At 33.8% G+C, this 16,776-nt stretch overlaps 1 protein-coding gene across 9 annotated transcripts in view; it reads right to left on the bottom strand.

The window, feature by feature from the left end:
• Nucleotides 1–736: 736 nt before the first annotated feature.
• MON2 (MON2 homolog, regulator of endosome-to-Golgi trafficking) overlaps nucleotides 737–16,776 on the bottom strand; it is a 95,831-nt gene continuing 79,791 nt past the window's right edge. For 4 of the 9 annotated variants that reach the window (XM_002919596.4, XM_011225438.3, XM_034644290.1 and 1 more), the window contains 5 exons: nucleotides 16,255–16,315; nucleotides 14,912–15,035; nucleotides 11,675–11,882; nucleotides 9,045–9,127; nucleotides 737–2,844 (listed from right to left, as the gene is read on the bottom strand). In XM_002919596.4, the coding sequence (XP_002919642.1) occupies nucleotides 2,681–2,844; nucleotides 9,045–9,127; nucleotides 11,675–11,882; nucleotides 14,912–15,035; nucleotides 16,255–16,315 (640 nt within the window). In that variant the 3' untranslated portion in view covers nucleotides 737–2,680. Of the gene's footprint in view, nucleotides 2,845–9,044; nucleotides 9,128–11,674; nucleotides 11,883–14,911; nucleotides 15,036–16,254; nucleotides 16,316–16,776 lie in introns of those variants that run through there. The other 5 variants (XR_004620960.1, XR_004620962.1, XR_004620963.1 and 2 more) reach the window with 2 other exon arrangements.

The following is a 16,776-nucleotide window of genomic DNA, read 5'->3' as shown; positions in this document are numbered from 1 at the left end:
TCTATCTCTGTCAAATAAATAAATAAAATCTTTAAAAAAAAGAAAAAAAGAAATACTAAATGAGACACTACAAAATTACCTATTTGTTTTTCCTTTTTGGCAGTGGTAGCATTATAGGAAAATAAAAAGCTGTTCAAAGTTGAAAATTAGTTTGTTTCTTTTATAATGGAAAAAAGGTCAGAAAAGGATTATAATCCAATGCTGGAATATACCTGTTGTCTGGCAATCTATTTAAGATAGGCACTGTCAGTGACAAAAAATGATGTGAGGCTTAAAACTCATTGTATTTAGTATACGCATTCCAGAGAACATTCTTACTAATGGTTCAACGACTAGTCATAGTCTCAGTTGCGCTGTAAAGTGATTTTAGCATTAGGAACTTCCTTTTTTATAATCTCTTAGCATCTAGTAATCTTATACAGCTCAGTTCCCCTAGTCACTAGAGAATCCACTTCATACTAACAAAATATGGGCACTGTGTTAACCTCTCCAGGGATCAGGATATTTTAGAAAATGCAGATATTCTGGGAGGAAAAATCTGTCAAATTATATCACCATGGGAGCAGCCCACTTTGCTTGTCACTAAGACTGGCACTGGTTACCATATTATACAGTATTAACACATTTATGCTTTGATCTGTAGGGAATGGTCCTGATACTGAAAGCTAATATGATATTAGCTAAAGTTACTCAATTTATACAAATGTATGCTATATACCTTTGACTCATGTTTAACTTTCAATGGAGAATAATTTTTATGATTGCAACTGATCCATTATTTCTCAAGAATAAACATTTTCACTTCATGTAAATTCACGGCAGTATTTTTAACGTTACTTAACTGTCACACTACCCTTGTTATTATTCTATTTCACTAGTCTGTCAGTGATATACAAATTTTTCTAATCCCCAACTTAACATATCCAAATATAGGAAATAAACTAAATACACAGCTTGAATGATTTTTTTTTTTTTGGAACTTTCAGGAAAATGCTGAAGACAGAATCTAGGAAATGCCGTTATTTTACCTTAATTTTAGGTGAAATTATGAAATAGAAATTCATTAATTCACATAAATAAAAATAATATCCCCTCCAAAAAAGACCTTACCATGTTTACGGATAATAGTGCAAATTAAATAATTACACAATTACAATAGCCTCAAAATTGTATCTCACCTATTACTCAGTTCTAGTATCTTCTCCTAGTTTTGTAATTATTTGAGAGGCTGAAATGTATAAATTCTATTAAAATCAAAGGACTTCCAGCACACTAACATAATACTGAAACCATTATGATTTCTTAATCATTGTTTTAAACACCTTGCATCTTCACATGTTTATGAAAATTTAAGAAAAATATAATACCATAATCCATTAAATAAAAAATACAGTGAACTAGGGTAGTTTTTTAAGAAACAATTAAGTTAATGTACTCAAGAGCATTTTTCTTCACTAAGAGAGGAAAGTGAAACAAAATTAGCAATTTACTCCATGACAGAAAGTTTACTGTACTTCTAAATGCTTCACTATCTCCAAAAATACACTTCTCATTGTTTTAGAATACACACACATTTTATATTTATGGGTTAGCATAGTTATTTTTCTTCTTGAGAAGACATTACAAAATGAAACACTGAAACGAACGAAAGCTTCACAGGCAAATTTAGGAAATCTGGAATCATCTTGCCTGGGTCATAATTCAAAGACAGTGATAAATGCTTAATCAGTGGGGGAAAAATCAGTAGAAATATAATATGAAAAGTCTTTTAAATTCAGACACCAAATATAAAAGCAGACAGACTTATGTGAAAGCTGGGAAAGATATTTAAAGAAATGAGGTATGATGGAGTCAGAGCGCTACAATGTATCCCAATGTATTAAGCTAATTAAGCTATACTTCAAAGTTGCAAAATCAGCAAATCATCAACTATTTGCTGCTATGTACACATGACCTTTCTGGTCAGATGTTCAATAGTCACTAGTAAAAACATTTAAAATAAGCACTGAGATAACTGCATGATCATATGGTGAGCCGCTTAAGAAGGCAAATTATAAGTAAAATGTAAGCAAACAATTTTGTATTAATAATAAATACAGCCTCAAGCATTTAACATTATCAATATTTTAAAAATTTAAATAATAAATGCAACTATTTTATACAGAACTGTACCATTTATTATACACACAAGTTTATCAGTTCCCTTTGTTTACAAAGGCTGGTTATAGATAATATGGAATGTTACAGTACCATCTTGCATAAAATTTTAGTACACTTTTGTACTCAAAAAAGGGTGCAAAAACACCAGCCTAATAAATCTGACTGAATGAAATATCTTTTCTTTCTTCTTAAAAAGTACATCATTAACACATACACCACAAACTGTACATAAGCTCACTTTGAAATGACCAATTGAAGATAAAGTAGCAGGTATGTTGTAGTATTAACTCTCTCTCCATCAGTTTAACTTACTATAGGCTTCCACTGCTACTCATTCAGGAGCCTCTGTTGACATGTAAGCTTGTAAGATGAATTACTGAACTCAGGTAAGTACAATTTAGAGGAGGCCAACAACAGCTGCCAAGAATTATTTGTAGTAAGAAGTGTCCTTCTCAGAGAAGACTCACTGAGGATCAAATATTCTGTGGATATCTTTCTTCTTTAAAATTACTGTAGCTGGTCAAGATTCTCCATTTTGAACTTTGGATGCTGGTGGCTGCATGAAATCCTTAAAAGGAACTAGTGCCTCTTTCAGTGCAGAGCAGACTTCTGCAGAGGAGCAGGTGATGCACTCTACTAAAGTTGGGTATAAAGCAATCACTTGGGCCCATGTATTTCCATCAACTGTAATTAAAAAGTATAAAATCTCAAAAACGTGTGGATTTAAATAGCAGAGATTATCCAATTAACATAAACAATCCTTTAAATACAAGGCAAAGAAAAAAAAATCCCCAAATACGGAGATTCCACAAGCTTGTACCCTTTTCTTTTTTTAATCTTCAGAAGATTTCCTGCAATACTTAATAAGGTATGAGGGAAAAACATATGGTCAGTGTGCAGACCTATCAATACCAAGAAATCTGATAAAGTCCATTTCAAATGATACTTCAATTTGTGAAGGCCCTGGAAGCTGACAAAGTAAACCTGAATTCAAACTTTTGTCATTTTCAGTGTTAAGTGCCAGACAATGTGGTATATATTTCAAAAACAATTACAAAACAAATCAATTTCTTATGCAATTGTATGCTAAAAACATAAATATTTAGGGGCGCCTGGGTGGCACAGCGGTTAAGCGTCTGCCTTCAGCTCAGGGCGTGATCCCGGCGTTGTGGGATCGAGCCCCACGTCAGGCTCCTCAGCTATGAGCCTGCTTCTTCCTCTCCCACTCCCCCTGCTTGTGTTCCCTCTCTCACTGGCTGTCTCTATCTCTGTCTAATAAATAAATAAAAAATCTTTAAAAAAAAAATAAAAACATAAATATTTAAATGATTTTCCCAGTAACATCCTTGATACTCATTTTAGTCTCAAGTGACCACACAGATCCATTCTTCTCTTGTACTGCTTCTAATCTTTAATGTATATCACTACATTTAAACTTCAGTGGAGGGGGGGACATGTCTGTGTTCCTCACCACTATCACTGACAACTAGTATAGTTGAATGCTATTTGGTGAATGGGTAGAAGTGTTATATCCCAACTAATTTATAAGTTCCTTATACTCTGAGACTGCATATTACATTTCTATTTTCCTGGAAGTACTGTGCATATTCCTGAGAGTACAATATGGAATAAAACCACCTGACAGATTTTCGTCAGATAGTACTTGTGTATGACACTTTGTGGAGTAAGTCTCAAATCTAGGAGGCAGTACAGTATAAAACAAAGACTACTGTATTCTGCATAAGGAACTTTAATTCTATCTTTCACTCCAATTTCTCTTTATCTCAACTTCTGTCGAAGAATAAAGGAATGAACTTCTCAAACTAGCGTTCTTCAAGATACTTCTTATAAAAAAAATAATGTTCAGGTAAGTTTGACACACGTTATATATATTATCTTCCTTTTTGGGGAGTCATAATTCACATGAATTTATTAAAAACCTGCAGTAAAAGAAGAGATTTAACTTCATCTAATTCAGGGCTTCCAAAATTGATTTGGTTATGGAACTTTTTTATATTCCGTATCTACTGACATCACTCATCATAATTAATAATCATTGCTTAGGGGGCGCCTGCGTGGCACAGCGGTTAAGTGTCTGCCTTCGGCTCAGGGCGTGATCCCGGTGTTATGGGATCAAGCCCCACATCAGGCTCCTCTGCTATAAGCCTGCTTCTTCCTCTCCCACTCCCCCTGCTTGTGTTCCCTCTCTCACTGGCTGTCTCTATCTCTGTCGAATAAATAAATAAAATCTAAAAAATAATAATAATAATCATTGCTTAGTACTAATATTGGGAAATGCTTACCTGTTCATGTAATCCCTACTTCACCCAAACAGGGGCTTCCTCAGAGTGGGAGTAGGGCCGATGGGAGGAAGGGAATATCAAGCCAGAGCTGTTTTTATGTATTTTATAAGTTGGGAATCCATATCAGATTTTATTTGTAAAAAGAACTGTGCTGCCTGACATAAAACAAACAGTCTAAGAAGTTTTAAATAGTCTGCTCCAGCTGGTGTCTGTGAAACTTTCCACTAATCATTTGACAAAAGATTGCACAGAGAGCATTCTAGAAAAATGGCGGAGTAGGAAGTACTAGGAATCTGTCTACTCATCGAGACAACAACTGCATTGGCAGAATCTGCAACTATTTTAGAACTCTGGAGTCTACTGAAGGCTTGCAACTTCCAGAGGTAGATTTGATTTATTGTGATTAATTTTGGTCAATCTCAGGTCTTAGCATAGTAGCAGCTACCCATCCCTCGCTCCTAGCCATGCGGTCGGCAGATGTGCACGTGTTCCAGAAGCAGCTAGCACACAGCTTGCAGAAGGCCATGGTGGGCAAAAAGGACCCTATCCTCCAAATATCAGGGATCTGCACTCTGATCAATGCTTCTGATCACAGAGGTGCAGATAAAGAGGCTTCAACAACAAAAAACAAATCCCTCAATTCAAAAAACGTGCAGAGTTTGAATAGACATTTCTCCAAAGGAGATATACAAATGGCCAATAATATACAAGAAAAGATACTCAACATCACTAATCATGAGGGAAATGCAAATCAAAACTACAATGCGACCTGCCTCCTACTCATTAAAATGGCTACTATCAACAAAATCGAAGACAAAAAAAACAAAAAAACCCAAGTATTCATGAAGATGTGGAGAAATTAGAATCTTGTTCATTCATGGTGGGAATGTAAAATGGTACAGTCACAGTGGAGAATAATATAGTGGTTCCTCAAAAATAAAAAACAGAGGGGCACTTGGGTGGCTCAGATAGGTAAGCATCTGCCTTCGGGTCATGATCTCCAGACCTTGGATTCGAGCCCCATGCTGGGCTCCCAGCTCAGCAGGCAGTCTGCTTCTCCCTCTCCCTCTGCCTCTTCCCCTGCTTGTGCTCTCTCTATTTATTCATTTGGGAGAGAGACAAAATCCTTAAAAATTAAAAAATTTTTTTAAATTTTAAATTTTAAAAAAATAAAAAATAGAATTACCATATGATCCAGCAATTCTACTTCTGGGTATATATTCAAAAGAATTGAAAGCAGGGTCTTAAAGAGATTTCTGTACACACATGTTCACAGCAGCATTATTCACAATAGCTAAAATGTGGAATCAACCCAAGTGTCTACCAATGGATGAATGGATAAGGAAAATATGATACACACACACACACACACACAAATGGAATATTATTCAGTCTTAAAAAGGCAATTCTCCAACATGCTATAATATGAACGAACCATGATTACATTATACTAAGTGAAAAAAGCCAGTCACAAAAAGACAAATGCTGTATGATTCAAATTATACGGGATATTCAGAGTAGTCAAAATCATAGTGATAGAAAATAGAATGGTGGTTGCCAGAAGCTGGAGATGGGGAATAAGAAGTTATTGTTTAATAAGCGTAGAGTTCCAGTTACAAGACGAAAAGAGTTATGGAGATGGATGGTATTGATGGTAGTACACTATTACGAATGTATTTAATACCACTGAACTGTACACTTAAAAATGGCTGATTGTAAATTTTTATGTGTATTTTACCATAAAAAAAAAGGAGGAAAAAAGCTTGCACAGATTGAAACCTATCTAGATTGCCCCAGATGGAGAGTCAACTGACAAAATTAATTCTTGGTTTATTACAGGAAAATACAAAAATACATTGTTTAAGATCACATCTTAAACTCAGGGGAAGTTACTCAAATTTCTTAAAATATTTTTTTAAAAATCCACTATAGATCTTGGTGGACATCTTGGACTACCTATCAAAAAGGAATGAGAAAGCTATATACATTGATATGGAAGAATCTCTATAAAATATGAAGTGGAAAAAACAGAGTATCAGAACAGTAGATATAGTATGGGTCTATTTTGTATATTCATTTAGATTTAAAACTGGGGGCATACTGGAGTATGTATTTTGTATTTACGTAATAAACTTACAGAAAGATCCACAAGCTAATAAAAATGGTTGCCTATGGTGAGTTAAGAACTACGCAGATCTAAAAGAGGGTAAAGATGATCTTAAAACTTTCCCTGTATGCCTTTTTATGTTTTTGAATATTTGAACCATGTGAAAGGTTACTACTTATCAAATTTTAAAGTGAAGATAAAATAAAACAATAAAAATAAAATTCCCTCAAATTAAAAGTAAGTCCATCAAATGCCATCTCTGAGCCCCCTAGAAAACCTTAAAACAAATGACACATGTCCTAAACAAATGTTTGGTATACATTGGTTCCAAACCTTGTACCTGTCCTCCTGAATTAATTTTGGACTGGCTATGAGCAATCCAACATATTTCCACTGGAAAGGCCTGGCTTTTTCTCAGTTACCTTCTTTTTTTCTGTTTCTTAACGAAGCTTATCACAGCTTGCTAATATGTTACAATATCATCATCATTATTTACGGTTACATTTAAATTTCACTTCATATGTCCAGAGCCACATTTCAAACTCTCTTAGACAATTTTTTAAAATAAGTTAAATCATCTATCCTTACTGCACTGCCCTATTCAGGGCCCACTGGCTTTGTAAAGAAGAGGAAAGGAACGGAACGGAACGGAACGGAAAGGAAAGGAAAGGAAAGGAAAGGAAAGGAAAGGAAAGGAAAAAGGAAAAAGGAAAAGAAAAAGGAAAGGAAAAGAAAAGAAGGAAGGAAGGAAGGAAGGAAGGAAGGAAGGAAGGAAGGAAGGAAGGAAAAGAAAAGATTAAAAAAGTTAGAGTTTTCCTTCCCTTTTCTTCCTTTATACAAATTCTGCTTAAATTCTTGACAGCTGTCTAAAAATCCAGCAAAATAATGCAAGCACTATGCATTGAAATACACTGGTTATATTTAATATAACTATAGCAATAACATGGGAATTGGAGAATTTCCTGTTTAAGTCTTAAATATATTTTTAAGAATCCAATTCTATCCTATAATAAAGATTTTACTGGTCACTAGGAAGTTAATGCATGGTTTCCCTCTCTGAAATATCAACCAGAACATTTTTTAAGAGAACCCTAATTTGAACTTGATGGGATGAAGTCAGAATATTGCTCCCACAATTTTCTTACAAACTCTATACCTCCCTTTGGATTGAATAAATATAAATCTATTTGCTCCTTAGGGTTTGGTATAATACTCACCTTTTCTAGGCCAAAGCACCAATGGGTAAATTTTGAAAACAGAAAAATATGTATTTACTTTTATTATATAATAACTGCCAGGAACAAATATCCTATGACTCATTTATTAGGCATTTATTAGGAATCTCCTTCTTGGGTATTAAAAGTAATGCTGCTTAAAGTGCCAGTCTGCAAAGGTGCTTGGGCCAGAATATAAATCAGCCATGCACTTCCTTCTTTAACAAAGGCTTGTTGTATAAAAAATGTCCACTGAACCACTGTGTGCAGTGACACAATTACCTCATGTTCTGGTGCCAGCTCTCTATCCCATCCTCGAACAAACCACTTTGCGTTGCAATGCAGAGGATTCAAGATAGAACAAAACATGGCCCAAAAAGCCTCTCAAAAGAGGTTTACAAGTTAAGGGAATGGAGTCATGTGTGTATGTAACTGTAATACATGTAGAATGCTTTAAGGAAAAGGTACACATAAAACAGCTAGGAGTTCAATGAAAAATCCCTCACCATTAAGGATTAAAGACAGGGCTTAAAAGTGGAGTGATATTTGAATTAGGTAGACGTAGGCAGGAGAATGAAATAAGCAAAAGGTTGGGAATACTTGGGTAGACTGAGAATTTTAGTTTGGTGGGAAAATAGGATACATGATATCTAGTGGCAATAAACCAAAAATCTAATGGGGTCTGACAGGAGTACTCTTTGCATTTGGCATGTAATGGTAAATGAAAATTTTTTGTTTTACAAAGATGGGAAAATGAATGATCAAAGCTTCACTTTTGGAAAAATCATTTCTGGCAATAATGTAAAGAATGGACAGAAGAGGAATGAGTTACAGAAAGGGGAAACAAATGAGGTAAAGCCATAAAATGATTCAAAGTTGTACAGTTCATACTTATACTGTAATTCAGTACACACGTAGGTTGGAAGCCTATACCTACCCAAAAACTAAGTGATGTTCTGCATTAAAAATCTATGAACTATGAATTATCCATGTAACATCCTGAATTCAGACCAACTTAGTTAAAAGAAAAAAAGAAACCAAACTGTTACTTAACATGAAGAACCTAAAACATTACAAATTAATTTTACTTAATTGACATCTAATGCACTTGATTCTTTGCTGTCATAAGGACTGGAAAAAAGAAAGCCTAATAGCTGCTATGTTCCTAAAATTCAGTTAACTTAATAATAATAGAAAAGTACATCAGAAATAGAACATAAATGCTATGAGTTTAGAATAACTGAGTTTCTAAGCACTTACCATTCTCAGGCTGAGTTTTCTTAAGTGAATCAATGAGAGTACTGACTGCTTTTAAAACAAATATGATTTCTGTCACTTGTTGCCTAAAAAAGAGATGGGAAATTATTTCCATCAGGATTTCAAGATATGCCATGTGTGTTTTTTATGGTTTATACAAGTAGATAGATATACTTTAGAAAAATACTGCACACAAAACAATGCAAAGTTACTGTTAGTTTGAAATTCTTATAAAAGAAAAAATTATTTTATTAATATGTACTTCAGTGTGTAAATAAGATTTATAGTTATTCTTACATAAGTTATCAATTTCAAAATGGGGGCATCTATTCAGGCAAATCTGAATTTATTTGTAAGATATTTCACATAACTATTTAAATTTAAGACATTTTATACATGCTTTTAAAGCTTCTCTACAAGTAGTTTTTTTTTTTCTTCTTAACTAGTTAGTGCTAAAAGGGATTTGCCAAAGTTTAAATGGAAATAAAGACTACTAGTACCTCCTGGCATATATTTTATCATGCTGTTAAAAGGACACTTAAAATTACAATAGTACAGGGATGCCTGGGTGGCACAGTTGGTTAAGCGTCAAACACTTGGTTTCAGCTCACTGTGATCTCAGGGTCATGAGGTCAAGCCCCGTGTTGGGCTTTAAGCTTTTTTAAATAATCTTTTTTAAAAATTACAATAGTACTGGGGTGGGAAAAAAATTACAATAGTACTTATTTAACTTTCTAATACAACCAAAGATACATGCTCAAAATTAATCCTAAAGCAGGACTATTTGGAGACATTAGCAATGAAGAATGAACTTGGGAGTAAAGGATCAACAAGAGAAGCTTGATTCCCTTCTTTCTCCCTACATAGCCTCCTCAGTCCTGATATGAATCTGTGTTTTCATTCTACAAAAAAGATTTTTCTAATACTATGACAGAGTATATTTCAAGTCTCCCTTTTTAAGCATAGAAGAATGTTATTGCTTTGCGATATAGTTTAGAAAATAATGTAATGATACTGAGTCACAGGATGATACAACACTTTTATAGGACAACTATAAATAAGACTCAATTTAAAAGCAATAAACACTAAAAAAACAAAAAAACAAGAAAAAATTGCTTTCCGAAATCAAATAATGTTACAATCTAATAAATAAAAAATATTCCAAGCAAAGCAACTTTATTACTGCTTTTTCAAGTATACTTCAGAGATCTATTCTGATAAATCAATTTTCAATTTTGCCCATAACCAAATTACCAACACCTGTCTTTGGAACCTTTTCATATATAAATCTGAATATGAGAAGGTATAATTTATGTTTTAGAAATTCAAAATACAGGGGCGCCTGGGTGGCACAGTGGTTAAATATCTGCCTTTGGCTCAGGGCGTGATCCCGGCGTTATGGGATCAAGCCCCACATCAGGCTCTTCTGCTATGAGCCTGCTTCTTCCCTCTCCCACTCCCCCTGCTTGCGTTCCCTCTCTCCCTGGCTGTCTCTATCTCTGTCGAATAAATAAAATCTTAAAAAAAAAAATTCAAAATACAGTGGATCCCAAAAATAGAAATATAAGTGACTAATAAGCATTGATAATTAAAAAAACAACAGCAAACTACTATGTAACTATATTTCATTCATCAAACTTTAAAAAGATAAATCATAAACTGGCAAATAATTTTAAAATACTAAAAACTGAGGAAAAGGACATTTATATGCTCCTAGGAGAATGTAAATTGGTAGAAGTCTCTGGTAGGCAATTTGTAATACACATCAAAAGCTTTTAAAATGTCTTTATCTTCTGACAAGTCAATTCTCACTCCAAAAATTTATTCTAAGTAAATAAGAATGTACACAAAGATTTAGGGCTGGTAATTTACCTCTCTAATACTACCTTATATGAGATGGAACCCATAATGAATTTCGTCACTTTTCTGGCTTTGACAACTTTGTCTTCCAATTTTATTTTGTTTCATTTGTTTTGCCTTAAACTCTAATTCCCAGATTAAAAAATAGATTGGCGACATAACCCTAATTTATGATAGCATTTTTTTTTAAATTCTGATTTCTACCCCAACTCTGATTAGCCTTGGCTTAGCAGAAAGGCCTAGAGTCCATTCTACTGACACAGCTTGGCTAAATGGGAAGCAAATTAGTTTAGGAACAAAGGCTTAATTAAGCAAATCAGATGAAAAGAAGATCTAAGGCATGGCTAGCTGACTTACAGAGAAATCTAAAAATAACTATAAAACAAACTAGGAAGTTCCTAGAGTATGATTTATCTATTATTTTCTCTCAAGAGAGATTCACACTCATGTGGTCATACAGATCCACATGTCCTTATCCAGAAATCCTAGAAGGCATATTTTAGAATTCAAAATTTTCTTTTAAATCCAAAAAGGAAATTTGGTACATATATACTACTTAACCACCATGAGAAGACTGAAAGAGCACCCCATAATAAAACACACTAATATATCTGCAGCAAAACTTATGAATATTTACACTGTATAATATAAATAAAATTATCAACAGCTTCAGGTTACGTTCAGATCACTTATAAACAACTTGGTGCTCAGAGCTTTTATTATTAGTAGTAAGTATGATAACATTTCCTTCGTCTATAAAATAAAATCTATACCTTGGAAGAGGGCATTTACCACTTAATCTTTCATCCTCTATATAGCGATGAAGCACATCTTGAGATCTCTTTAAAAGCACTGAGAGTGCCATTCGTGAGATGTAGCCTTCTTGAGGTGTTGTGACTTTATTACTGAAGGAAAACTGGAGCAATGTTTCAAAACACATTTTAGAAAACTCCTCTCTCAAACGAATATCAATCTCTGCTTCTGTAAAATTAACAATTATTGATGGTTAACAAAATGTTAAATTAATAACCTTAATGGTAACAAATCTTAAGCCAACTAGAAACAGAAGGAAATCCTTCAATTGATGAAAGGCATCTATGAAAAACTTACAGCTAACAGCATATATATTTTCCCCCTTGCAAGATCAAAAACAAGGCAAGACGGTCCACTCTTACCACTTCTACATAATATTTTTCGTATCTTTGTCTTTTTATACCCTTTGACAGCACTATAAAATAGTTCTCAATAGTTTTCCACAAGGTCAAACTTGCGATTTTCTTTCTTTCTTTCTTTCTTTCTTTCTTTCTTTCTTTCTTTCTTTCTTTCTTTCTTTTCTTTCTTTCCTCTCTCTCTCTCTCTCTTTCTTTCTTTCTTTCCTTCTTTCTTCTTCCTCCCTCCCTCCTTTTCTTCCTTCCTCTTGTCAACATCTTTCCCAGAGCCAGACCTCTGTTCTTGCGTGGACTAGCTGCTCTCTAGACCTGCTGTCCAGCTATATCCTTGAACTAGTCTTTGCCACACCCTCAGAATTATTTTCATTCTCTCTTGTTCTATACCTCACTTCCTATATCCATGCCTTCTGTTTCTTTGGTTTACTCCTATGTTCTCATGAAGCACATTCTGGAGTACCTGAGAAAGACTGAATAGGAAATAAAAATTTTCAGGACTTGCATTTCTGAAAATGTCATTACTTCACTGTGGTATTCAAAGAGTGGTACCTAGCAGCATCAGCACCACCAGAGAACTCATTAGCAATGCAAATTTTCATATCCCACCCCAGACCTATTGCATCAGAAGCTCAGACTACAACCCAGCAATAGCTTGCCCTTGGAGCTGATTATAATGCATGTGACATTTGAGAATTACCATTCTACACTTAAATTCTGACAACAGTGGGCTTACGTATGAAACTCCATGTTAAAAATCCTTTCCGATTGCAACTCTGAAACCACTGCATCCACGTCTTTTAGCATCCAATCCTGCTACTGAGAAGTCTAGTATCATCTTGACAAAATTCTTTTGTGTTGGCCTTTTTTCTTTTCTTTCTGAAATCTTACAGAATCTTCTCTATAGCCCAAGTACTATGAAATTTCATGACAACATGAAATTTGTGGATCTCCTGTGGATCTTTCTTCTCTCATTGTTCTGGTTACCGAGTGACCATTTTTAATCTGGAGACTGATTTCTTCAGTTTATGTCTTTGATAATTTCCTCTTTTAGCTTTACTCTATATTTCCTCTTTCTGGAACACCTATTGTCAGATGTTAGACTTCATTCTCTTTCTTTCTTCTCATATTGCCCACTTTTTTGTCTTTCTCTGCTTTCGGGGTTATTTCCTTATATTTTTTTGCAACCCTTCACTGGACTTGTTATTTCAGTACTCACATTTTTAGTTTCTATGAGCTCGCTCTTGTACTGATTGAGCCTTCTTAATAGCATTTTCTGTTTCAGGGATGTAAAATCTTTTATCTCTTTGAACATCCTAATTATAATTATGCTTTTTGGGGGCAGAATGTTTCTGTGGCCCTGAATTTACATTTCCTCTGAGTTTCTTTTACTCCCTCTTCATTTGTTTTGGTTTTTCTCTTTCGTGTTGGAAATTTTCCCTGAAAGCTTTGGCTATCAGGTCATACTTAAGAGTGGTGGACCAAAATGATCACTGGAACCTAAGTCTTTATAGGTTGGTCCAGTTTAGCACAGAAGGATTTCTTTATGTATGTTTAAAAAAGCCCTCCGAGTTCAAACGGAGATGTCTGTGTCCTATGGCAAAGCCACTGGAAGAGTGTCCACGTACCTTCCTTGTCTTGGTATATTTAATACTATAAATGGCAAGAGGTATCAGAAACTGCTTGAAAAAGTATACATGGCAACTCAGTAGTCCTTATTTAGCTTAAAATATTTACATTTGATTATAAATATTGTTTGTAAGATGTTTTTATAAAAGTGTATCTAGAAATTTTTATATACTCTTAATAAAAAGTTGACTGTATTAATATAAGTAGGATTTAAGTTTTTCCTGAGATTTTCATGTTCATTAAATCTGCACTTTATCAGATCACTTTAATCACTTATCTGGGCTGGGAAAAAGAACTGTAGTTTGTGAAGTAAGCAGTATGAGAGACACCTAGTGGCCAAACTGTGCACATTTACATGCTCTTTAAAGTGTTCAGCACAGTTTAGCAGAAGTTAGTCATGGCTCTGGTAAATTCTGGGGCTTAAGGACATGCATGGCACAAATTTATAATTTTTTAATCATCTCAGACAAAAATCATGTTATGATACCACACAATTACATTTAACAATTGAGAACAGGTTTAGAAAAAGAGAAATAGCAAAAAGCAATTTAAGTATTACCTCCTAATAAGGTAGCGTGATAAAATGAAAAGTAGCATGGAGTTCTTTTTAAGGATGAATTTGGCTTCCAGCCTTTAGATTACGGATAATTTTTCCAACCTTTCTAAACCCATTTCCCCTCTGCAATATGGTGGGAACTATCCTCCTAAAAATGTTGTGAGGAAAGTGGTAACATTCTAGCATAATACCCTGCATATAAGTAAGCATTTACTAAATTTAGTTCCATTAACAAATGTTAAGGCATATATTTGTTTTAATTGACTAACTGTAATTTATAACTCCGAGCAATTGATATTAATATCTTCATTTCACAGATGACAAAACTAAGACTCAAAGAAGTCAGCCAACTGCTAGGTGGCAGAATATATACTCATTACTTCCTAATAATCCATGACTTCACAAAACTGTTAACTTGTGTTAGCCAACAGTGACTTAGGCAGATTTCCTAAGTGCTCTGCAATTTAATTCATAACACATAATTCACAGAATATTCACATTTTCCCCTCATAAAACTTAATGTTCTATCACATTCTTAAAATTTACCTTACTATTCTCCAGTTTACATTTTACTACAATCACAGGACTAAACATTTCTATAATCAGCTTCTTTCAAAGTACTTCAATACTACCATTTTTAATAAATCATTAAAATAACATACCTGTAAATGAAGATGACTGAGAGTGTATTGAGCCCTTATTAAGCATAGTCATTATCTGACCGACAAATTCCTTAGGAATAAAATTGGCATAAGGTAGTATCTCAGTGCTGATAAGCTGAACTACCTAAAACAAAAGAGGCAAACTCAAATGCATTTTTTTCCTTGAAAAAGACCAACTCAAATGACAATTTCCAGAGTAAAATCTAAATTTTATTTTAAAAGAAAATCAATTAAAGAATCTTCCTTAATAAAGTACATAAATATTTTAATGTTAACATACAGGATGAGTACACTATTTCCTTCATCTGTCTTAGTAATAATAATAATAAATTTATTTTATTTTTTTAATAATAATAAACTACAAAATAGTCAATACTATAAACTGTTTACCATGCAACCATTTTAATAAATGTTGATCTTATATGAAGCAAAGCCATGTTAGAATATACAAAACAGAATTAAGAATAAAAGTTAAATCACATTTTTATAACCATAAACAACAAGCCAAAAGAGAAAGTAAAGTTATATTCATTTTTGCTAAACAGCTCATTTCTAATATATTATTTCACCCTTTGAAATAATATATTATTTCACCCTTTGAAGAAAAATTTACAGGAGTTTCAAAACACTAATGGACAAAAGGCAGTATTTTATATGTATATGATGCATATACTTTTCATTTACACTTTAAAGTAGTTTATTTATTTGATTTACTTAAAAGATCCTTTACCCACTTAAAGGAAAATCATCAAAACACCTCCCCCAACAAAAACCCCATAACCAAAAAACTACTTCTCTAAACTCCATTTACAATCAAAAACATATATCCTTTAAAAAACACTCATTATGTGCCTCCAGAGTTCTAGAGGCTCTTCCTACAGCTGGTTAAAAACAAAAATCTAGGGCGCCTGGCTGGCTCAGTCGGAAGACTACACAACACTTTCAGCGTCACGAGGTCAAGCCCCACGTTGGGCATAGAGCCTACTTTAAAAAAAAAAAATCTAAACAACTTATTGTTAGTTTGAACCACAAACACGTGGTTTGCCAAACTATAGAGCAAACTCTCAAATACATGCTCAATAACCAAAAGACTTTACTGAATCAACTGCTTTTTAAAATTATTAAATGGACACAATTATTTAGACACAAAGCTAACAAATATAAGGAAATCATGTCAGTGCTTTCAAAACTAACCTTTAATCTTTGTGAGAGTTTTACTGCTTTTAGGTTCAATCTTAAATCTATTACTTTACTTTTTCTTTTGGCAATTTTATAGTTTCAACATTTCTACTACTTGGTTTGCACAAATGGTTATGGGAAAATGTTTTAAATAGTTTCCTCACCTCAACATCAATACTTTCATTTCTTTGAAATTCCTGAATAGAGAGATTATCTGGAGGTATGCTAAAAAAAAAATAAAATAAAATAAACAAATAAAATACTTGATTTTTAAAAGGTAAGGTGCGCCTGGGTGGCTCAGTGGTTAAGCGTCTGCCTTCACCTCAGGTCATGATCCCAGGGTCCTGGGATCAAGCCCCGCATCTGGCTCCCTGCTCAGTGGGAAACCTGCTTCACCCTCTCCCACTCCCCCTGCTTGTGTTCCCTCTCTTGCTGTGTCTCTGTCAAATAAATAAAATCCTTAAAAAAAAAAAATTAAAAATTAAAAAAAAAAGGTAAAATATCCCCTGAAAATAAATAGTATTCAAACAACAAAAAGTATTTTCTCATCCAGGTTGGAGATTACCATTTATTTAAAAGAACAGTATTTTAATTAAAGTTATTAGTATAAGTTACTACACTAATTACAAGCGTGAACTTCTAGCCACAAAAATGGTCCAATCTTGACCTAAATAAAATCTTGGTCC

The sequence above is a fragment of the Ailuropoda melanoleuca genome, chromosome 15, assembly GCF_002007445.2.
Source record: "Ailuropoda melanoleuca isolate Jingjing chromosome 15, ASM200744v2, whole genome shotgun sequence".
In the NCBI taxonomy this organism is placed as follows: domain Eukaryota; kingdom Metazoa; phylum Chordata; class Mammalia; order Carnivora; family Ursidae; genus Ailuropoda; species Ailuropoda melanoleuca.
This window is presented reverse-complemented; position numbering and strand designations above follow the sequence as displayed.